General features: G+C 34.4%; 1 protein-coding gene across 1 annotated transcript; it reads right to left on the bottom strand.

Annotated features, from left to right (window-relative positions):
• Window positions 1-24,022, bottom strand: LOC145307693 (heterogeneous nuclear ribonucleoprotein U-like protein 1). The gene is made up of 19 exons (XM_080150191.1): window positions 23,862-24,022; window positions 23,102-23,182; window positions 21,809-21,931; window positions 20,855-20,968; window positions 20,141-20,185; window positions 19,594-19,673; window positions 18,952-19,020; window positions 17,834-17,936; window positions 17,303-17,420; window positions 15,438-15,554; window positions 14,610-14,721; window positions 14,012-14,096; window positions 13,221-13,343; window positions 12,269-12,370; window positions 11,557-11,652; window positions 4,107-4,275; window positions 2,779-2,888; window positions 2,302-2,473; window positions 1-1,369 (listed from the first exon to the last, which is right to left on the bottom strand). Exons 1-19 carry the CDS (start codon window positions 23,880-23,882, stop codon window positions 1,098-1,100), a joined length of 2,112 nt encoding a protein of 703 aa, XP_080006317.1. The 5' UTR covers window positions 23,883-24,022; the 3' UTR covers window positions 1-1,097.
• Window positions 24,023-25,644: the final 1,622 nt, after the last annotated feature.

The following is a 25,644-nucleotide window of genomic DNA, read 5'->3' as shown; positions in this document are numbered from 1 at the left end:
TTTGTTGAGAAATAAGGTTTAATGACATGAAAAACAGTTATGGTACAATACTTAGTTAGTTTATACAATGTGAAGGTAATGTCAGAGGAGGGGGGGGGGGAAGCCATTATGGCCCTTTTTTAACACCAGCTTATAAGGAAGGGAGGGGACAATGGGCTGTTATCTAGTCCCCAACGTAAAATAAAGTTCTCTTATTTGTTGGCTCCACAACTTTAGAAACTTTTATTATTAGTTTCTTAAGTTGTGTATCCAAACGTTTTAACCACGAACTGTATTCTATAGAAGTGGTAATTTTATGCATCATTGTTGGGGATATAAGTATATTTATCGGCCATGGGAAAAAAGGTCCTTAATGAAATTGTTACTTTTTATTTACAAAAAAAAACCAGAATTTTAAAGAGATTAAATGTGTAAAAAAATGCTTATGTGATATCGCAAAATATATTTTTAAACAATATTTTGTACCTTTATTAATTTTTAGTGGAATTTTATTTAGTTTATAGGTGTTAAAAAATAGTTTTCACTTAGAAAAAATGCAAAACAAATTGTAAATATAAAAATAACAAATAAAAATGTCAAAAAAAAGAGAAAATTATAAATAACATCAAATATTGGTTATTTATCGCATCGTATTTTTAGACAACATTCCGCGGATTTTAAGATAAAATTAAAAGATTGAAACTGGTGTTAATCTTTTCTTTTATTAGGAAAATTGTCTGTAATACGATGCTATACATGATTTTTCAGTATGACTGATGACCGGTTCTTATCCAGCGGATATTACTCAGTTTTGAAGCCATACTGGAATATATTTTGCGTTTTAGTTCAGTCTATGTATTTATTTTAGTTCAAATAAAAAAAAAATTTTAGCATAAAGAATTTAAAGAAGAAAATTTAAAAATTGCTTCAAAGACTTTTTTTCTTTAAAATTTAATTTAATGAGGTAAATATGAATAATATTATATATAATCATTACTAAAAATTAAGTTTTTCTTTATCTAAAACGAAAATTGTATTTTTAAGTTAAACAGAAAAAAACTTAATTTATTACTATTATTATTCAAAAAAATAACAAAAAAAAAATGATTTGAAATAATTTAGTTCCATCCGCCCCAATTTCTATTGCCGGGATAGTTAGCGCCATACCCGCCCTGTCCGCCGTATCCGCCTTGGTTACCGCCGCCGTACCCGTAAGCGGCCCAGCTGCCGCCGCCATATCCCCCAGCACCGCCATAACCACCACGGAAGTTGCCGAAACCGCCGCCAGCCGCTCCATAAGCGCCGCCGCCATATCCACCGCCGAAGCCTTGTCTCATTCCGCCGCCAAATCCTTGGTTGGGACGGCCACCTCTGAATCCACCACCCATTCCTAAAACAATATGGTTATAACCAACAACTTAATAAATAAGAAGCTAGTTGTTTCTCGTATTCATTCGAATCCGGTGGATAGGAACCGGTTCTCATCCATACGAAAAAACTATGTCTAGCATCGTATTATATCCAGCTTTCTACGAATATAGAAATGTACAATCATAAGATTAAATCTAGTTTTTTTAGCCGGTGCCTTCGGCACCACGGGGCTAAAAAAATTGGTTTTAATCTTATAATTGTACATTCTATATCCGCGGAAAGCCGTTTATAATACGATACGAGAAATAACTATTATCGCAATGTATTAAGGACACTTAACCGCGGATATTAAAATAAAAACAGATTTGTTGGTCCCGAGGGGCTAAAGGCTCAGCTTAACAAAAAATGACATTTCAGCATGATTTAGGACCGGTTCTAATCCTGCGGACATTAATCGGTTTCGAAGCCATACAGTAATAGTTATTTCTCGTATCGTATTATAAACGGCTTTCCGCGGATTTTCGTATTCATGAGAACCGGTTCCTATCCACCGGATTCAAATGAATACGAGAATGATATTTAATGTTTCAGTGGTTATTTATCTTAGGCGGAGGGAGGCAACTTTAAAATTAACTATGACTGCCCCTCCCCTCCAAATTCAGAGGATATATTTCTTTTTAAAAATTCAGACGTTGGTTAGAGTTGATTTTAATCAGTCCCCACCCCGTGGACCCTGTGCCTACTTATAATTGGCATTTTGAATATCAGCCAATAACTAGGACAAAATAGCAGGAAACAATTCGCTAGCAGACGAAAAAGGTCCCCAAAACTGGGGGCCAGGTAATTGTCTGGGTTATGCATCTATAATTATTACATTTATTCTTAAAACAATGCAAAAAAACATATAATGCACCCCCCTCTCGCCCCAAAGCTACAAATAAAACCGCTTACCAGCTCCGCCGCGGCCTCCGCCAAATTTGCCGCCATTTCCAAAGCCAGCGCCGCCTCCGCCGCGCATAAATCTGCCACCGCCACGGCCTCCCATACCGCGCATCTTCTTGTTCTGCTCCCACTCTTTCTGATACTGCTCATGCTTCTTACCAAAACCGGCGTCACGGGCTTCCTGTGAAATAAAAAAAGTTTTTATAAAATGGGGTCCCTCAAGGTTTAGTACTAGGAATGCTTTTATATCAATGATGATTCAACATAAACAGATCTCTACTAAAACATTTTAAAATGTGGTTCCTAGAGGTTAATTACTATGAACTATTCTCTTTCTGCTTTTATATCAATTATTTTCCACAAGCAGAAGGTCTATCCATCTATCTGTTAAACTAGTCTTCTGTCTATCTTTCTATCCATCTATCTGTTTGTCAATCTAACTATCTATCCATCTGTATCTATCTATATAACTATCCATGTATCTACCTTGTTGTAAGTCTCTAGAAGCTGTTGTGCTGCCTCTCTGTCCAGCTCGGGGAATACCAGCTCGTCAAAGTAATCCTTCATGTTGTCCTCCAGCAAGAAGGAGATGTTGGCTGAAGAGAAAATAAAAAAATTATCACGCAACCTTTTATCAACATATGTATATATGCGTCTTTTAAAGCATGACCCACAGACCGACATCACAAGTAAAGTGTATATCTAATTTTTTTTTCAATTTTGAAAATTTGAGTACCCCCCCCCCCCCTGACAGAAATATGAACTCTGGCCGCAGCGCTCGGCCCCCTTGCCAGCCTAGCCGCAGCGCTCGGCTCCCTAGCCTAAAACCTCAAATTTTCAAAAGAGGAAAACGCCATTTAATGCTCTCCACACAAAAAATGAACATTTTATCTTATACATAAAAATGTACGTTACCTTTTTAATTTTTTTTTGTCTTTAGTTCTTTACAATAAGAAACACACATATTTAGTGAATATTATCATTCTACTACTATTTTTAAGCCTTAAACACACACACCTTTACGGATTATACCAGAAACATACCCCTCTCTTTAAAAATAATTAGCCTAAAACTATCCCATGGCCTATGTTACTGTAGCTTCTTTAAAGGAAGATTTCATTTGGTTCAGTAGTTATCGAAATGTTAAGCTTCATAAAAAAAAACCTTACTGCTTTATATAATAACTAGCGGATTCGCCCCTAGCCTCTAGGGGCTTTGCCCCAAGAGGTGATTTAAAAAAAAATTAATGCGAAATTCGTTAAAGGACCAAGGAAATCTTCAGCAAATTCTTTAAAAAAATGGGGGGGGGGGGATTTTTTGTTTTTGGGAGGTTGGGGGTGTCCCACCCCCCAAGAATATAGCTTAAAACCACCACAGGACCAATAGGTTTATACCCTGAAGAGTAAAATCCGATCGGTTCAATGGTTACCGAGATCTTAAGGGACAGACGGACAGCTTAAGGGACAGCTACTTTGTATTATAGACTAGTGGCTTCGCCCCTAGCCTCTAGGGGCTTTGCCCCAAGAAAAATGGGGGGGGGGATTTTTTGTTTTGGGGGAGGTTGGGAGTGTCCCACCCCCCAAGAAAATAGCTTAAAACCACTACAAGACCAATAGGTTTATACCCTGAAGAGTGAAATCCGATCGGTTTAGTGGTTACCGAGATCTTAAGGGACAGACGGACAGACATCAATAGCCTAAAACCTTCCTTGGACCTATAAGATACTTTACTGTAAAGGAGGACCATATCGGTTACAGTCAAAGGGCTTACGACTTTATATAATAGGATAAAAGACGACCAAAAACAATCCTCACCTTTCATTTCTCCCATAGCATCATCGGGGATGGTGGCGTCCTCGGATTCTTTCTGCAGGGTCTTCCTACGCTCCCATTCTTCGGTAGTGGGGACCACCACCACGCACTTACGCTTGAACTGCTGGAAAGGGCGGGCCTTACGCACCTGAGCGTCCACATACACGTTCGTCTACAAAAAAAAATTTAAATAAGTTTTTGATTCTTTTGAATCATGACAGACCTACAGATTAAATAAAATATAAACTGCAAATTTTAGATGTATAGGTATCTTAATTAGCATCAGAGAAAATAATATTTATACGTTTGTCTACAAGAAAATAATATTAATAAGTTTTTGTTTCTGACTGACTGACTGATGGACCAATGAATTATTAACTGCTTGCCCATTGGTACAAGAAATCTTCACAAAAAATTCCAGAGGTATAATTTAAAAAGCACCCAAGGATATAATATTTACACGTTTGTCTACAAAAAAGGGTTTTAGTTTCTTTTTAAACATGTCTGACTGACAAAAATGTGTAGACTAGATGCGCACATGTTAAGTATTTAATAGTTATTTCTCGCATCGTATTATAAACGGCTTTCCGCGGATATATAATGTACAATTTTAAGATTAAAACTAGTTTTTTTAGCCCAGAGGTGACGAAGTCACCGGCTAAAAAAACTAGTTTTAATCTTATGATTGTACATTTCTATATTCGTAGAAAGCTGGATATAATACGATGCTAGACATAGTTTTTTCGTATGGATGAGAACCGGTTCCTATCCACCGGATTCGAATGAATACGAGAAAATTAATTTTAGATGTCTATCTTCAATAAAAATAATATGTTAGATCTTTAAAGCATGTGTGACGGACGGACCAAATGAATCATAAAACGCATGCTCATTGGTGGTAAAGGGAGTAAAAATTTCGACCGTCTATCTTAATTAATAGCAGAGAAAAACATATTTACACTTGGTCTACAAGATAAAAATATAAATAAGTTTTTCTTTTGAATCATGACAGATGAACGACCGATGGACCAAATGAATTATGAAACGCATACTTCATACAAGAAGTCTTCATTAAAATTTCAGCCGTCTATTTTAATTAGCAGCTGGAATAATAATATTTACACGTTTGTCCACAAGATAAAAAAAGTTTCAAGTATCTTTTGATGCATGACAGACAGACAGACAGACAGACAGACAAAATGTATAGACTACATGTGCATATGTCTCGGAAGTCTTCGATAAAAATTTCAGCTGTCTATCTTAAATAAGAAAACGATGAAGGATCAATGCGACCATATTATTGGTTAGAATGTGTTCAGATTTTTGTAAGTATTTCAGCTATATATAATAATTCAACTATAATTAGATACAGAAGCCTTCTAGAATTTTTATTTAATCCATAAATAATGTCACTGGTTTCATTAGAATATATAGAAATATAATGTAAGATATTTATTAAGACAGACTATTTTGTTTGACAACCCATATAGAGCAATTCTATTACTATAAGATAGTGTTTAAAACCATTTAATACACTTTTAAAAGCGTAGCTTTTCTATTATTAGGGTCGGTCTGCCCGTACGTAACAGTTAGCTCTTTTCATTATTTATATATGTTAGAATTTTGTATCAATTTCATAATTTTCATAAAAATCCTTTTCATCTGATTTTTTTAATAATGATTCTAAGGAATAATATTTTAAATGAGGCATCTCTTTAATCAAATCCTAAAAATAAAATTTGTGTTATATTTAAGCAATTTTGCTTAACTAAATATGTAAGAGTTATTGTTAGTTTATCCTTCCTTCAGATATTAGAACTTTGCTTTTATGAATGTTGTCATCCTTGTTTTTTTTTAAAGTCTTGAACTTAAGGTCAATGACTTGCTTCCACGTGCACTGGGATGAAATATGATAAACATAAACATAAGATTTGTATGTTTCAGTCATATATCTAAAAGGATAAGACAATGGCCGATAAATTAATGTACATCCCAAAGGATGATACACAAAATTACTCTTTCTATAGATTACATTTAGTGGTTGAAATGTAAGGATACTTTTAACCAACCAACTAAAATTCACCTCAAGTCCATAAGATTGTTAAGACAACGAATAATAAAGAGCCCAATGTGCCCTCCCTCCCTGGATGAAAAAAGATTACTATCCTTTCGTAAAAAAAACATACAAACAATGAAAATATAGAACTTATTTCCTGAAACTTATAACTTACAACTCCTCTAAAATGACCTCAAAATAAAAAATAAAAAACACGTTTATAAGTAGCTTTGACGGACGTCCATAAGAAAATAAGCAAGTAAAGACTTGATTAGACGATTCTATAATTGTAGTTTTTTTTTTGCTTTCTTGGATGGTCAGACGGACGTGTGGACATACAAATAACAGAATGCAGATGTCGTAATTTCCTAGATTGAATAAGCTCAATCAAAAATGTTTAAAACTGTTAAAACCAATTTTTGGCAAACTATATATAAAGAGGACTATCCACGAACAAGAGCAAGTGATTCTAAGCATCTTCCAGCATTGACCCATAGTATTTTTTTAGTGAATATATTAGGTTTATGTTTAATATTTGCTTTATCGACAAAAAAGTTAGGTTTCACCATGGTTTTATATGAAAAAAAGTTTGAAATGTAAAGCAATTTTTAAAGCAATATCATCAAATGCTTTGTTGAGTTCAAAGGACAAAATAAAAACACTACAGAAAAGCATCAAATGTTGTAAATTGCAAAAGTACATTAATTTAACTGTTTACAAGTTACCAACCCTTTTTCTAAATATACATTTTTAATCCCAATAACTTATTTTGTGTCAAAGCTTTAAAAAAAAGTTTGAACTCATCAAAACATTCGATGATATTGCACCAAACAATGTTTAACATTTCAAAGTTTTTTTCATATAAAACCATGGTGAAACCTAACTTTTTTGTTGATAAAGCAAATATTAAACATAAACCTAGTATATATATTAAAAAAATACTATGGGTCAAAGCTGGAAGATGCTTAGAATCACTTGCTCAAAACTGTTAATTGTGACCAAATTTATTTATATGAAATAGTAATCATTAATAGTAGTTTGACTTAATAAGCGCATTTGACTAAATGAGTGCACACAACTTTATAAAAATACGTGAAAATATTGACCATCTTTATGAATTGGTGGAAAAGGCATTAAAAATATAGAAGAATTAAAACATCTTTTTTAGGCTTTTGTGGTGTTCTGAGTACGGTTCAGAGACTAAAATAACAATAATAATACTAGCAACAATTTTTTTCATGGTCATTTATAGCAAAGCTATTATAAATAAATAATGTAAATGATGAAATGAAAATAGCAATTTCTTGATTGTATAAGATACACATTTTTTTCACTAAAATATTTCTAACTTTGGCAATACACTCAACACAAGTACACATTAGTATAAAATCTGATAATTCATAGCAGCTGTGATAAACAGAATTACTACTTTTGTATATTAAAATAGATGGTTGAAAAGTTTAGACACAACAAATCAAAAAAGATTAAAATGAAGATAATGGACATCAATGTAAAGTTTGGACACCTGTAATTGGATTCTAAATAATAAAAAATCCAAAGTAACTAAAGTTTTCGATGAACAAAATATAACTTTAGGTACAATTTTAATTTACAATCTGATGTCCCCACCCTCCCTGGTTATACCTATGCCTGCTATGAAGCGTCCATTATTGGGTGTATGTATTGTTTATGTATTTCTGACGGCTGTAAGTTTCAAGCATTGTGATTGGTTATTCTCATGCTCTCATTTGTTGGTTTAGTTATTCAAATTCAAATGTCGTCTTTACAAATAAATTTAAATTAAACTTTCTTAGGTTTTTAAATGCAATTTTTTTGTATAAAATAATATAAGGTTTCCTTTTATTCAACCTAGAACTTTTAAGTTAACTTATAACCCTTATTGTACATATTACCTAATCAACCTGATCATAATAAACTGCTCCACACTCCTCTCACAGGTGGATGGGGGGCTCCGCGGTGGTGGTGGAATGGGTGCTCTCCAGCCAGAAGTGCATATTTGGGATGGCGGTGAGGTGGGAGGGTGGTGGGGCTGGTTTAAGTGGCAGATGGGGTTCAGGAGGAGATGCGGTGACGGTTGTGGCATATTTCAACCAATTATTGCTTGAAAATTTAGGCAAATACAGACCTCTATTTAATAGCATTTTTGTTCTGTCCTCTTGCTATTATGGTATGGTGATGATAGCTAGCTAGACCTCAGCTAGAATTGGAATATATCATGCAAGGTCCTCTGGATGATTTAGAATGTTTTTATCAACTATATCAAAACACTTTCTGGACCTCTTATAATCATAGTGTAGTATTGAGTGTGTTAATTTTTTTGATATCCAAGCCTCTAGATATCAAGTATAGCCTTTCAAGAAACCTTTATGAATATATTTTGAAATTGTAATTTATGAAATTATAATAATGGATATAATAATTATGGATAATACGGCCATATGAGTTGATTAGGTTCCGTTGGTGAGTCACCTAAAAAAAGGGAACAAAATAATTTCATATTTAGTACCCAAAATTTTCAAATTACCTCAGCATACAATACAGAGAGGAGGCATTTGGTTATAAATTACACAAGCACCCAAAAATTTTATAACACTTAGGTATCTTATTTGATTGATCCAAAACTGTAGGAATTTAGTTAAAATTTGATTAGTTGGTTTCAACTTAAAGATAAACCTACTTTATATTAAAATTATTGGATGAAAAGTTTGGACAATACAAAACTAGTTTGAAACCAACCCATCAAAAATAAACAAGGTTTGCAGCCAAGGGATAATATAACAAAGATATAAAATTTTGGGTACCAGTGTAATATACAGTCCAATGAACCTTCCCTCCCTGTCAGTCCAATCATTGGTTAGTATTCTAATGATTACATGATAAACTTTAAAGTGATTAAATATGGGCTTTTAGTTAGAGAGATCATAAAAAAAAGTCTCCAGGACACTTTTCATAACTGTTACAAAGCAAATAATATAGTGAATTGCTTCAATGATGGGTAGGTATTAATAATTCTCAATTGAGATGAACCTTTTTATAAGGGGGGGGGGGGGTTTAAAATGTCCCAACTCCCTGAAAAATATCACTAGAAAATTCATAATGTTTTTATTGATTGTCACAATAGGTCTTCTCATTAAACACTATTTTAAGTTGTAAAGGTTCACTTAGGCTATGTTATCTTTATAAATATATTACAAAGTTTTTTACATTTTATCACCAACACATTAAATAAATAACTAACAGCTGTATTACTAGAGGCCCTTGGGGGAAGAAAATCAACCCCTTCCCTCACTCATTCATTCATTTATTGAAAAAAAATGGGAGGTCAATTATATCTAGGGGCGTTTCCTGTTGGGAAGGTGTTAATACCCTCCAAAAAATAATTTATACCTTCCCAGGGCCTATGAGATGCTACACTTAAATTGAGAACCATATTGGTTCAGCAGTAAAAAGATTTTATAGTTATTACTATGTATCTTCAAAACTAGATTTTAAAATAATAGATTTAGCAATCTACATTAGATTTTGATAGAAAATAAATATGTAAATAATATAATAAAAATCTTTAACATGAAGTTATCCTATCTTATTTTGGTGAAATAGTCTGTAATTGATCATAAAAGGTATGATTAAGAAACTGGTAGTTTCTTTTAGTTGCATGAAGTGCATTCAGCAAGTTTAGATACTTAAAGTAGTAAACTTTAAAATATTTTTGTAGAATATGATAATATATCAGTAAGCAATAAAGATAATTGAAATGAAAAACTTTTACCAGGCAGTTTTTGAGGTACGTCCAAAACTGTCTAATTTCAGAAAAATGATTGCAAGCATAAGTTTCAAGAAAATAGTCTTTAATGGAATTTTGTATTTTGATACTTAAGCATTGCTAAAATAAGGGGAGGAGTTGGAGGAAATGAAAATTTAATATCAAATTTTGCCCTGGCCGTTTGGACTTGTTTTTATAGTTACCAACCTAATTCTTTTTGTAAACTCTCATATGATTGGATCTACCTGTAATACTTTGAAAATTGAATTTTGGGACTTTCCTTCTAGGGGCTAGTGGAGCAAAAGACAACCCCCCCCCAAAAAAAAATAAAAACTTTAAAAACAAGCCCAAACGGTCAGGGCAAAATTTGACACTGAATTTTCATTTCCTATAACTGTACAAACTCCCCCACCCCCCACCTTGTCATACTATTTTTGTGAAAGTAAACGTCTAGAACGCATATATTACAAGAGTCTTGATAATTTTAAAATACATGACAGAAAATTGAAATTTTTAAAAATATATGCAACTATAACTTAAACCATTTTACATGGAAAAATTATGAAATTCACTAAATTATAGTTTAAATGAATTTAATGCAACTATTTGATTTTTGTTTTAGATTGCGCAGGGGTTGATTAGAATGGGTAATTACAAAGCTATCACAGTAGAATTTCACTTTTATTTCACCCATACTAAGAAAAAAGAACTATTTTGTTTTGTTGGTAATGTTCAGTAAGATTCGTCTGCTTTAAAAATAATGTTTTTTAGCAGCATTCTTGGTCTTCCAAGTCTTTAAAATTAACCAAAGTAGGAAAAGTTCTAGTACCCAAAGTCAAAGATTGCAAGAAAAATGAATTTTAGATCCATTGGCCAATCCCTGAATTTCCTTTGCGAAGCTTTCCTATTATTATTGTCCGTTACGGATAGTCCTAATCGAAAATTTAGGCATGTTAAAATCATCCTTTCAACTTAAAATTTAGCATTATGATTCATATAACAAATAGGTATAATTTTGAAAGCGTAGCATGTGTATTCTTGTTACCAGAAAGTCTGAAGGTTTATTTGAATATAGCTTTTAAAAGAAATTTTATAATACAATTATCCTATCCATCTAATAGGTATTTCAAACTTTGCTTATTGATTCATATCAAATTAATAATAATAAGGATAAATTATTATCCTTTTGATCTGATTTTTTATAAGGTTGATTTCTAGGAAATTTAGGCATAATTAAGTTATGTCAATAAAGCCTAAGTATTACCTCATGAATATTTAATAAGTTTTAATTTTATATTACTTCATATAAGTGTGTGTAGGGGGAGGGGGAAACCTCCAATGAGTAAGAGTTCTTCAATTTGAGAAATTTTGTTCTCAAAAATGTTTAAAGTAAGAATTAATTCAACAAAAATTTCAAATGAAAAATTTTAAGGCTAAAACCAATTTAGTTTGCCTGGATGTGCGAAACTGGTTTTAATCTTTTTTCATTTTAATAGCCGCATAAACTTTCTATAATAAGATGCGATAAATAACTAACTATCCAACAGTACAAGACGCCGAATTTTAACGGGGTCCGCTGCCCCACCCCCCTCAAATATTAAAAAAAAACTTACTTGGTCCAGAATAATATTCCTCCTACGCTGTGAGGCAACTTTAAGAACATCTTGGATAGCCTTAGTCAGCCGGTGGTTAACTTTCTCCCAAGTTACCTAAAAAATATGGATATATGGTTAACGTGGATAAATATACAGTGGGGTATTTGTTATCAATTTAGCTTGCTTATATGGATCTCATTTATTGGCCAGTTCACTCATCCAATAAGTCAACAAACTAGTGAATAGACCAATCAATTGTCCATTCAAAGAAAAGTCGATAAACAACCAGGGGTGTATATTCTGCACAAGATTTTTTTTCCTCTGCTACAAATTTTTTTTATTTTTTTCCCCCCCTAGTTTTTTCTCACCAAGAAGGGGGGAAAATGGAAAAATATTTAAAGAACTCTATATTTCATTTATTTTATCCCTCCTACCACACATTTTTTTTGGTTTTTTCACCAAGGAGGGGGGGGGGGGGGGGGAAATAGAAAAAAGGTTTTCAGTTTTCTTGATTTTTAATTTTTTTCCCCTCCAACCACTTATTTTTTATTCACCCCCCCTGAGCAGGGGATCCCATGTAGAATATACACCCCTGTAAACAACCAAATAAAGTCATTGAGCAAGACAAAAAAAGTCCAAAAATTCAATAAACCAGTCAAAAAAAGACAATGACCCAACAAAAAAGTCAATAAACCAGTCAAAAAGTCAATAAAGTGTCAAATCCAATCACCTCTGTGTGTTTCTTCCTTGACTCTCCCCAGAGAGTGGCTCTCTCCAGATATTCAGAGGCATTCAGGATCTCAAATCTTTTGTCTGGGTTCTCAGCAACATACTGAAACAAGGACAATTATCTCAGGAATCTAATTATACAGGGATAAGACAATGGCTGATAAATTGATGTACCCAATGATAATACACAAAATTATCACTTCTGTAGAAAACATTAATTTGTTGAAACGTTTGGACACTTGATTTTATTAGTAAACCAATCAAAATTCAAAAGATTTTAACGCAACAAATAAGAAAACCTTATCATAAGACTTTTGGAACTAGTGTAATAAACAGCCCAATGTCTCCTTCCTTCCTGATTTCTTTGATTAAGAAATCGAATTAATGCGTTATTAGGGGGGAAAAGTCCCCACGAATTACTGCATTATTAGAGGAAAAAAAGTCCCCAAAGTTGTTGAGCCAAAAAATAAGAAAACGTTGTAATAAGACTTTGGGGACTAGTGTAATAAACAGCCCAATGTCCCCTTCCTTCCTGATTTCTTTGGATAAAAAATCGAATTCATGAATTATTAGGGAAAAAAAGTTTCCAACAAACAAGAAAACGTTATAAGACTTTGGGGACTAGTTGATAACCAGCCCATTGACCCTACCTCCCTGATTACTTTGATTAAGAAATCGAATTAATGCATTATTAGGGGGAAAAAGTCCCCAAGAATTACTGCATTATTAGAGGAAAAAAGTCTCCAAAGATGTTGAGACAAAAAATAAGGAAACGTTATAATAAGACTTTGGGGACTAGTGTAATAAACAGCCCAATGTCCCCTTCCTCCCTGATTTCTTTGGATAAAAAATCAAATTTGTACTTTATTAAGAAAAAAAATTCCCAAAAGAGGTTATTTTAAGACTTTGGGGACTAGTATAATAACCAGCACAATGTCCCTGATAATAAATACCTTTTTAGCCCAGGTAGATTTTCCAGCAGCTGGTAGCCCGACCATCATGATAAATTCACAATCTTCACGCTTGGCAATGCCAGGGTTGCCACGGACCAGGTCTCCAGCTTCAAGCTTACCAATCTAAAAAAACAAAGATGACAACATCCATAAGTAGCGAAGCACAAGATAAAGCATGGAAATGACAAAGAGAGTTCAGTTCTCAAATCGATAAATAGAGAATATGCAAAACATCTAAGAATTAAAGTTTACATCTTTTAAAGCATGACCGACAAACAGACAGACAAAAAATGTTTAAATTAATACAGCATAAAAATTTCATCGGTCTTTCTTTAATGGCAGCCGTGAAAATCACATTTTCCCCATAGCGTAACAATGATTTCAATGAAAGTACCCAACATGAGCCAACGAAAAGATTATGTGGTAAAAAACATTGGGTATTAGTTAAATGTAAACCCCAATGTCCCCTCCCTGCCCGGAAAACATCCTGTACAAAACTGTTAAAGAGGTCTTATAAATCACCACCAACCCATGGGGTCTAAAGGGATAAGACAATGTACATCCCCTATGATGATACACAAAATTATCCCAACTGTAAATTATAATTAGTGATTTAAACGTTTAAACTTGAAACTTAATGAAACAACCAATCAAAATTTAATAAAAAATAAAAAATTTATTGTCCCCAAAGTTGTTAAGCCAACGAATAAGAAAACGTCACTATAAAACTTTGGTTGGGGACTAGTGTAATTAACAACCCAATGACCCCTCACTCCCTCCTTGCGACAAACCTGTGTAAATCCTTCAATTGGTTTGAATGCATCAACATCTTTGCCATCCTTGTCCTTGCCAAACACAGCCGTGAACTTGGTATTCCTACAATAATGGATATGTACAATATACACGGATATTATGACAGGGGAAAACTTGTCAATTTAGGTTTATTAGTCAGTTCGTTCATATAGTATGAGGGGAGTTGATGGGGTAAAGAGAGTGGATGAGGGGATTGTAATTTTAGCCAGCAACAAATCTCTCTTTATTAGGGTATATCATAATCTGGTGGAAGATCCATGTAATAATAAATCTATTCCTATATAAGCAAAAGTATTAATCCTAGAACACTACCTTGTGGCACTCTGATTGGATAATTTATATAAAAAAAAATGTTAGCAATGAACCATTGAACAATAACATCCATAGAAGCGAAGGTCTACGATCAGAAAGAAGGACAAACGGACAATAACTCTTGTAGTGTCTCAGTCTTAATAGGCGTTAATACAGGATTCAGTAGATAAATCTATCAACGTCGGTGTTGTAACGCAGTTTGGCGGGGATTCGAACCCATCACCCCAAGCCAACGATAAGGGGCTGCGCTACGTGTTCTTTTACCTGGTTAAAATGGCGGGGAACAGAGCCTGTCCGTTAAGATTGGCCTTAGGGAACTTGAAAGCTTCCCCCTGGTCCTCACCGTTCTTCTTGAAAGTCATGATGACGTCGTCTCCTGTAAACATAACAAGTTTCAAATCGATAGGACAATTTTAACATGCCTAAATGAGAATAGCAACTCCAACTTACATTAAGGGATAACACAATAGACGATAATATTATATAAACCTCCCCCAATTATGATACATAAAATTACCACTCCTTTAAATTATAGTGTTGTTTTTTTCAGTCCTGACACTATGCCTTACTTAGAATAAAATATTCTAAAAATGCCTATTAGTTTATTTAAACTCAAAGATACGCCCCTAGAGGCCTCTAGGGGGCACGTGAAAAGTTTTCTTTTGCATTTATGTTAAGATCAGCGTTTTTCCCAAAAAAAATCTTAATGGCAGCTAGGCAGTGCTAGTTATATTTTTTCCCTGGCGATTTCTCTTGGGAGGGTGGTGGTATCCTTCCCTGTAAAAGCTATAAACCTTCACAGGACCTATGAGAAGCTACGTTGTAAAGGAGAACCGAAGATCATTCGTTACAAACAAATATATATCATAAGACGTCTGGATATACTGTTAATTATCATAGAGTTGCTACACATGCGAAATCGTACCTAACTGTTATACTTTTAAGGATCAAGTTCGAACACTCAACTTAATGAACGGACCGATCAACATTCACTATAGTCTCTAAATAAGTTTAAACGAACAAGAAAACGTTATTATAAAACTATGGGGACTGGTTGAATAAACAGCCCAATGTCCCCTCCCTTCCTGTTACCTTCCATATCCAGGGCAGCTCCAAAGACATCTCCCTTCTCCAGCTTGACTCCGTATTCCTCGAACACAGAGTTATGCGCCTTCTTGCCAGCACTTGAGTAACACCAGCTGACAGCATCTGATGTACAAACATTAGTTTTAGGCTATTTTCTACAGATAAATAAGACAAACAGATACTTCAGGGATCTTAAGGGATAAGACAATGGATGATAAATTGAAACAAATGTGCGCCCTCTTACCAGCACTCTAGTAACACCAGCTAGCAGTGTCTGAGATGGATACAGTTTTAGGCTATTTTCTAGATAGATAAGACAGTGAAGTCGAGCAAATAGATAAAACAGACACTATGCTAATGTCGTATGGGTGAGTTGCACCTGGACTGAACAGTCAACTTGTCAACTCAAGGCCAGACTCTTGGTCCATCACCTCATACCCTTGGTACAGTACATTACAGACAACCAACTCTCTGTGATGCACGACCTTTGTCTGAGAAGTCCTAACTGTGCATGGTAACGAGTTGCGCCTGTTTTGGGCCAAGGCATTCCCCCCACTCTAACTATTTACGTCGCGCATCTGACATAGTAGCAGTGGGAACCATTTTTAACGTCTTTAGTTATGACGCGGTGTCGGACCGAGATTCGAACCTAACACCTTCCCGACGACGAGCGGATGCGCTACGTGTTGAGCCACGGTCGCGGGTTAAACAGACACTAAGATACTTAAGGGATCTTAAGGGATAAGACAATGGATGATAAATTGAAAGAATTGTGCGCTTTCTTACCAGCACTTGAGTAACACCAGCTGGCAGTGTCTGAGATAGATACAGTTTTAGGCTATTTTCTACACATTATAGTAGATAGAAAAAATTCCCGCGAACCAGACAAACTGTTACTTCAAGGATCTTACGGGATAAGAAAATGGACTATGAATTGACAGAGTTGTGCCCCCTCTTATTATCACATGTGTAACACCAGCTGGCAGCGTCTAAGTTAAAAACAATGGTTTTAGGCTATTTTCAACAGATAAATAAGACAGTTAAGTCGAGCAAATAGATAAAACAGACACTAAGATACTTCAGGGATCTTAAGGGATCAGACAATGAATGATAAATTGACACAAATGTGCGCCCTCTTACCAGCACTTGAGTAACACCAGCTGACAGCATCTGATGTACAAACATTAGTTTTAGGCTATTTTCTACAGATAAATAAGACAAACAGATACTTCAGGGATACTTAAGGGATAAGACATTGGGTGATAAATTGAAACAATTGCGCACGCTCTTATCAGCACTCTAGTAACACCAGCTGGCAGTGCCTGAGATAGATACTGTTTTAGGCTATTTTCTACACATTATAGATAGAAAAAAGTCCATCAAACAAACAAACTGAGATAACCAGACAATGATGGTAGGTTGTGCTAAAATTCCGTAAAGTTGTGAGTTTTAAAGCTTAAAATAGGAGTAGAACGATAAAATTCACTAAATACTCATTGAATAGAACCATAGACCAAATTTTTTATATATTTACATTTAGTGAATATTATCGTTTAACTTCTGTTTTTTAGGCCCTAAAACTCACACCTTTAAGGAATTTTAGCACAACCTACCTCCCCCTGAATTTAAATTTTAAACCCCTAATTATGATGACCAAAATAACCCCTAGAACAGTAATTTTTGATAGGTAGTTTGTAATAATCAACAAAGATTTTTAAAAAATACCTACCCAAAATTTTATGATTTTAATTTAATATTTGCGGACAATTGTCTGTAATATCTTAGTTTTCAGTATGGCTGGGTGAACCGGTACTAATCCAACGGATATTAATCGTATTCGAGGCCATACTGGAATGAAATATTGTACTTACTTTCGCCCAGCATTAGAGAAGCATTATCCAAGGACCATCCAACTCTCAGATCCAGATGTCCGCCATCCATCTCAGTGTACACACGCATGTTCTCGTTGTACTTCACCTCGTAGAACACCTACAACATTACCCAAGATGATGGTCGTTCAGATGTTTACAATCCTTATAATTAAGAACTATGATGTCTCTCTTTCTGATTGGATGTACCGAACGATTTGCTAACCGCTGAACCGATCGGCTTCTTCTTAACAGGGTAGCTTCTCATAGGTTCTGGGAAGGTTTATAGCTATTTTAGTGGAGGGTACCACCACCCTCCCAAGAGAAAACGCCAAAAATAAAACTTTTTGTGGATTTTTATATTAATTAGCTGAAGACATAACTAACACCATCTAGCGTCGAAAGAATATTTTTGGTAAACAGCAGATTTAAACACAGATTGAATTTGAAAAGAAACAAATTTTACGTAGCGACTAATGAATATAAATTATAAATATACCGTTCTCATGTATAGGAATGAGATACCACACTAACCTTGCCAGTTTTGACTCCGTATGTAGCTCTACAGCCAGCGTACACCCAACTCCATGACTCTCTGTTCAGAGGCATAGCGGACAAAAATTCATCGTGGCGGATCCTGAAGACAACAACAATTAGGTATAATAAATATATATTATTACACGAATATTGCACCAGATTTCTTGTAATCTGAAAGTGATTCTCACAGTTGGCTAAAGTCACGATAACCCATATTCTTCCCCTTTTCATCTGCATTTACGAACTGACGAATAATTAAAATGAGATCAATATTAGCAACCTAAATTAACCACAAACTTTCCCCTGTCAATATATCAACGTATATCCTAAATCCATTAATAATAGCGATGCTTTTTGAGAAATAAAAAGAAATGAAAGAGACACAAAATAAAAAAACATGTTAAAGTTTTAGGGGTGTATATTCTGAACAAGATTCATTTAACCCCCCCCCCCTCTGTAGTTAAAATAAATTTCCCCATCATACTAAACTCCCCCTCCCCCACTACAACATATTTTAAAAATCTTTTTACCCTCCTTCAGCCAAGGATCCCATACTGACTAGTACTTAGTGTCGAAACTTTTACAGAAAGGATAATATTATTTATCATCATTGGGGTTGTATGTGAATTTATCGTCCATAGTCTTATCCCTTAAGATCCCCAAGGGTAGGTACTAGTGATGGCAATCCGTCGAATTTTTGGGCCGGATTCGGATTCTTAAAGAATCCGTCAAAAAAAGTGGCGGATTCTTGCGGATTTTGGATTCTTAATTTTGGCGGATTCCGGATTCCGTTTTCTAGCAATATTTAAAAAGGATTTTAAATTTTTTTTTTTAAAATTAAGTGCTACATGTTTCCTAAAAATCAATGTTCTTTGTGTTCTCTATAATTCACTTCCGAGAATCGAACCAGATTTTAAAAGATATTATATATAATGATGAAAATCTTTGCCTTCAAAGAGGAGGAGTTGAAAGAAAAAACTAATTTAAGCCTACCTATTAAGAATCCGGAATCCGCTATTAAAAAACGGATTCCGGATCCGGATTCGGATTCCAAAATTGGCCAAAAATTGGGCGGATTCCGGATACGGATTGCCATCCCTAGTAGGTACACTTACTTGAGGTTTAAATCTGAGTTGTACCAGTCTAGACACACAAATCCTTCCTTCATCTCTGGTTCATCCTCCCTACAAACATTATATTTAGTTCTTTTCTATCGTGGGAAAATATTTGTTACCATGAGAATAGTTATTACTCGCATCGTATTATAAACAGCTTTCCGCAGATATAGAATGTACAATTATAAGATTAAAACCAGTTTTTTTAGCCCCGAGGGGCCGAAGGCACAGACTAAAAAAAATGGTTTTAATCTTATGATTGTACATTTTTATAATCGTAGAAAGCTGGATATAATACGATGCTAGACATAGTTTTTTCGTAGAACCGGTTCCTATCCAACGGATTCAAATGAATACGAGAAAATATTTTAAATCATGGGATAATATTTGTCACCGTGGGTAAATTTCTACTTTTATCTATGGCAAATCCTGCCTATACATGTTATACTATGATGAATTATGTATTTCATGAGAAAATATTTGCTATCGTGAGAAAACTACAAAATAGTAGACATTCCGTGGCAAAACTAATACAAAATTTTCAAAGGGTCGACAGGTACGTAACATTACTTGCCCTCGTTCTTGCAAAGTCCCTTTTCTTGTGAATAATCCCCTGAAAGCTAACCTCCCCTGAAAGCTTACCTAACTGTCCATGGTTTCATTTCTTCAATGTTGGCCGAGATTTCTCCAAACTTCCTCTTTACCCCACTGCCAGGCTTCTTCTATAACAAAACAATCATAATCCATTTTATTAGCAACTACGCCCCTACTAGAGGCATATAAAGGTCCCTAAAGGGGAGGCCCTTAATGCGGGAGGGGGGTGTTAGACACTCCTTATAAAAAAGTAACAGAATCTCTGTCTGTTTTACCAAAAGATCCTTCTAAACGCTGAACCGATATGGTTCTTCTTTAAAATTATCACCCCCGCTCAATAAAAAAAATGGGGGAGAATTTTTTTACTAAAAAAAACTAGAACAAACTAATGGGTTAGGACGAACTCAATCCCCACTACTTCAAGTAGAGGCCTCTAGGGGCGTTGCAAATGTATAAATTTGGAGACATATTTTTTTTTGTACAAGGTTTAATATTCTACCTTGTTGTCCTAGGGATCGTTATTAAGAAAATAGTCAAGTTTACAAAAATTAACTTGTTTTAAACAGATCCGTTAATATTATATCATGTGACTCACCTCTGATTTTGGTTCAGTTTTTACTTCAGTCTTCTCATCTTTAACCTAAACAAAGACAATGGTCGATAAATTGATTACATCCCATATGAGGATACTTAGAATTACCCCTTCTCAAGATAAAAATTATTGGCTAAAAAGTTAGGACACTTATTTTAGAATCAACCAATTAACATTCAAAAATATTAGGTACCTAATGCTTTTGAGCCTCAGAATAAAATAAGAGAATTACAAACTTTGGGTACCAGAGTAATTTACAGTCCAATACCTTGTCCCTTCCCTCTCGTGGAAGATCTTTAAAGGTTTCTGAGCTTACTAAGATGTACCGAACTCACAATGCAAAAATTTAAAACGAAGAAACGATTCAACATGGTTAAAGTAAAAATAAAAACTACACGAATAATAATTTTCATAAAAATATTAAAGTAACAAAATGTCTGAGTCTTTCTATCGGTCAGTGTAACGAAGGATCTCTAACCACTGGACCGATATAGTTCCCCTTTACAAAGTAGCTTCTTATGGTCCTGAATAATTTTAAGACTATTTTGTTGGAAGTTACGAACTTACTTCCACACTTCTGGAAACGAATGGCACCCTAAATAAAGTTGAATCTTTTTTTATTTCAAAACTAAAATTAAAAGTGGAGAGTCTACTACCACCCCCCCCCCCCCTCTATTGACCATAGAGGAGCTAAGCCGCTAGTATTTCAAAACTTACATCTCCGTTGGTCTGAGCGGCTGCTTTGGGAGGTGTAGCAGCGACGGCTGCAGCTTTCTCAGTCTTGATGGGAGCCGCAACTTCTTCAGATTCACCGCCGTTCTCCATTTCTTCCTAAAATAAGTTTAGGATCATGGAAAGCATGTACCTCATGGGTTTCGTCCTATTTCCACAGTAGCTTTTCGTATATTAATTGTTTGGTTATGTAAATGTTACCTAATAATTGCCCCGTAGGGTTAGAAACGATTGAAACGGTTAGACAATCAACTTAAAGAACCAACCAATCTAAACTTAATAAAAGTCACCAAAAGTTGTTAAGTGAACGAATACGAAAACGTGAATATAAAACTTTGGGGGGGGGGGGGGGCTAGTGTAATAAACAGCTCAATGTCCCCTCCCTACCAGAGAAAAAACTGCTGATTTTCGGACACATATATTGGGCACTCTGGGCAGTGATCTAACCAGAGAAAGAGGAAGAAAGGAGCTGTTGATAATACTAGTCCCCAAAGTTTATAATAACGATTTCTTATTCGTTGACTTAACCTTAGGGATTTAAGTAAATTTTGATGGTTTGCTTTATTAAATTAAATGTTCAAACATTTCAACCAATAATCTACAAAAGGGGTAATTTTATGCATCATCTTTGATGATGTACATCAAGTGGGGGAGGGAAGTTTTAATAAATTTGCGTAAATAGTGTATATAGGCTTTATCTTTGGACTGAGAGCATAGGTTGTTAGGGATAAAATAATTCTTATATGATAAATTTCCCCAAGTCTTAAGATTTTTTTTTGGATATGCCTCCAGGTTCATGAAGCTGCAGGCCTCTAGGTGGTCTCTGGACAGGTAAAAATTAGAAAATTGTTAAAGGTCAACTTATAAAACAAAATATGCATATTTTGTTTTATAAGTTGACCTCTAACAAACTCTTCAAAAGAAAAAAAAAATTCTTACCTCTTGTTCTTCCTCTTCTTCCTCCTCATCTTCTTGGGCATCCCCCTCCTCCTGGTCCATGGGAGCTGAGCCACCATCCTCACCACCAACCACAGCTCCTCCACCCTCATTGTCCAGGGCCTCCTGTTAACAAAATTAGTGGTTGAAAAGTTTGGACACTACCTACCTACACCTTTCAAACTAACAAATCAAAATTAATTTAAAATATTAAAATAAGTGGTTGAAATGTTTGGACACAGCGCCTCCACCCTCGTTGTCCAGTGCCTCTTGTTAACAAAAAACTTTGGGTAGGTACTTATAATGAATTTTGATTAGGTACCTAGTTGATAAAAAAAACCATAAAAATGTAAAAAGTACCTACACTTTCTGTAGATTGAACTAAGTGGTTGAAAAGTTTAAACACAACTAGTTAAAAACTGACCTACAATTTTTTGAAAAAAAATATCCAAAACTTTCGGTCGGTACTTTTAATGAATTTTGATTACAACGCATAAAAAATAACCTTTTGAAAAAAAAATTATATGTTGGAAAGGTTAACACTACTAGTTTGAAACCAACCTATCCAAAACTTTGGGGTCTTTTAATGAATTATTGATTAATCCGTTCCAAACATTAAAAACAATACCCCTTCTGCAGTTAAAAAAGGGGGGGGGGGGTTTAATGCAACCATCTCGTAATCAATGTATAAATGGCACTTAGAATTCGAATTTCGATCTGAAATTTTGCATGAGTAATCCTTGGTAGGTCTATTTTCCCTAAATCGAATAAAAAGTTGGAAAAAGTAACGGCTGGCGGCTCAGCCGTTAGGTCGGTTTTTAGGCTATTTTCAGGGCAAATCCATCATTAATTACGACGGAATCAACTTTTTGAAGGATAGTTTTACATTATTCGGTCTAAAAATGATACTCTTGGCATTTTATAGCGTCTACCAGCCTTTTTTAGTCGATTCTAGCTGTTAAAAAGCTGATACTAGAAATTTTTAAAAAGTTTAATGGAATTATTTTCGATAATTTTGCCCTAAAAAAGCCCCAAAACGGCTAAACTTTTCCAACTTTTTGTTCGATTTAGGGAAAATAGACCTACCAAGGATTACTCATGCAAAATTTTAGACCGAAATTCGTGCCATTTATACATTGATTACGAGATGGTTGCATAACCCCCCCCCCCCCCCTCCCTTAGTAGTTGAAAAGTTTTTGAATCAACGAACAGGATTAACAAAACTTTGGGTGACAAAATAATTTCCAGTCCATTGTCCCCTCTCTGCTTGCCTGTGGGTGGCTACTACAAGTTTACCTGAAGCCTCTGGACCAAGAAAGGTTTAGTTCCCTTTGTGTCCAGACCTCGCTTCTCCAACTCATCGCGGAGCTCAGCAACCTAAAGATAATAAAAACTGTAATATAATTTCTCGTATTCATTTGAATCCGGTGGATAGGAACCGGTTCTCATGAATACGAAAAAACTATGTCTAGCATCGTATTATATCCAGTTTTTACGAATATAGAAATGTACAATCATAAGATTAAAACTAGTTTTTTTAGCCGGTGCCTTCGGCACCACGGGGCTAAAAAAACTAGTTTTAATCTTATAATTGTAAATTCTATATCCGCGGAAAGCCGTTTATAATACGATAAGAGAAATAACTAATTTGAGATTCAAGGGACAGTGGTCGATTGAAGTATACAAATGACAAGCAAAATTAACCCCTTGGTGGATAAAAATTGAAAGCTTGAAATTGACAGGTAACAGGCGGTTTTTCTGTCCCTAATTCGTTCTACGATTACAAAAAGCCTTTGATTCGCTTAGTCGCTACTTATGATTGGCTTAAATAAAAGATAGTTAATTATCGTACAGCTTTTCGCGGATATTAAATTGAAAAGTTTAGGCCTGGGCTAAATCTGACATTAATATGATCTTTTAAATTTATAGTTCGTGGAAAATTGTCTCTAATACGATGCTATACACGAGTTTTCAGTATGTCTAACTGAACCGGTTCTAATCCAGCGGATATATTAACCTGTTTCAAAGCCATACTGTAATAAAAATAATACTATACCTTCATTTTTTCCAAATTCATTTTGTTTCTGTCTGTTTAATATTAATTGCAAGTTACGGAATTATTAGAATAAGGTTACAATATTAAATTTTTACAACAAAATTTTTATCTGAAAAAAAAATATAAATTTACTGTATATCTGGGAGGAAGGGGGGAATGAGCCGTATATTACACTTAGTCCCCAAAGTCTTAAAATAACGTTTTTTTATTCATTGTCTTAACAATCTTAGGGACTTTTACCTATTGAATTTTGGTTGGTTGTTTCATTTCAACCACAAAAAGGTGTAATTTAGTGTATAATTATTGGAAATGTTTATCCGGCCTTTGTCTTATCCTTTTAGAATGATCCCCGGCACTAAGTATATTAACTACATAACTCTTGGGAGGCTAGGTGTGACGCTAAGGGTGCAAGTTAGGGATCTAAAGGGATAAGACAATGGCCGATATATTTAAGTACAACCGGCCACAATGATAATACTTATACAAAAGAATACCCGGCTCTTCAGCATATTAAAATTAATATTTAAAATATTAGAACACTCAACTTAATGAACCATCAATCCAACCAAAATTCAATAAAAGTCCCTAATTAAGAAGAGATCAAATATAAGAGTAATGTCTATGGTATAAAGCAGCAAAGAAAAGCTATAATAGGACAGACCAAATATAAAGTCCATTGGACCAATTTAAGAGAATCTTTATACAAATAGGTACAATGAGATGGTTTTAGCCTATTTTACATTATAAAATTAAAATTAAACCATAACAAAAGGCACAGTATACAAGATAAACAATAAAAAAATCCTAAATACTTAAAATAACTAATCCGTATAAAAAATTAGGTCCAAGATAAAAGGTTTTAGGCTATTTTTTAAAACTATTACTTTAACAAACAAACGTTTTTAAAATTACAAAATTAATAATTTTAACTTAAAATACAAAATCAACTTAATAACTATAACCATTTAACATAATAAACTGACTAAAAAACTTGTAATAAATTAATAAAATTGAAAATAAAATTGATTGTTTGATTAAAACTTTCCATGGGCCGCCATTTTGCGGCGTTCAAAGTCGGCAAACAACACAGTTGCCACAAATTTATAAAAAAAAATCTCGCATTTTTTTAGGGTTGGATGTTCGAATAAAAGTGGATTGTATCCGCTGGATTAGAACCGGTTTACAGCCTTACTGGAAAACACTGTATTGCATCCAAAATTTCCATGAATATTAAATAAAATTGACATACAAGTTTTTATAGCCGGCCTTCGGCCCCTCGGAGCTATCAAAACGGGGTTCAATCTTATAATTTTTAATTTAAATATCCACAGAATGCTTTCTATAATACGATGTAATAAATTGCCATATTTCATTTGTTAAAAAATGAGAAATTTTAAATCCGACACTTTAAAAGAAGTAAATAATTAAAACAAAATTTCATATTTAAGTTCAAAGTTGGCAACTTTGACCAGGAAAAAAATTTAACCAATAGGAAGGTAGAAAGAAAGTTTTTCATCGCATCGTATCATAGACAATTTGCCGCGGGTATTACAATGAAAAATTATAAGATCAAAACCAGTTTTGTTGACCTCAAGGGACCGAAGGCCCATGCAAACAAAACTGGTATTAATTTTATGATTTTGTTTCAACATTCCTCGAAAACTTGCTATAATTAAATGCTATGTATGTTTATAGGTATGTCCAAGAACCGGTTCTAATCCAGCGGATATTAACCTGTTTCGAATCCCTAATAGAAAATGATTGCTCAAGTTAATGTTGCCAG

This window comes from Acartia tonsa, chromosome 15 (genome assembly GCF_053477335.1).
Source record: "Acartia tonsa isolate MP-2025a chromosome 15, ASM5347733v1, whole genome shotgun sequence".
NCBI classification, from domain to species: domain Eukaryota; kingdom Metazoa; phylum Arthropoda; class Copepoda; order Calanoida; family Acartiidae; genus Acartia; species Acartia tonsa.
This window is presented reverse-complemented; position numbering and strand designations above follow the sequence as displayed.

Excerpts from the sequence above, each read along its gene's own strand:
- LOC145307693 (XM_080150191.1), bottom strand. The coding sequence starts at position 23,882 with ATGAATTTGGAAAAAATGAAG. Across the intron at positions 19,021-19,593 it reads ATGAAACCATGGACAGTTAG|GGAGGATGAACCAGAGATGA; the intron begins GTAAGCTTTCAG and ends TAATGTTTGTAG. Across the intron at positions 14,722-15,437 it reads AGCTGCCCTGGATATGGAAG|GAGACGACGTCATCATGACT; the intron begins GTAACAGGAAGG and ends TTATGTTTACAG.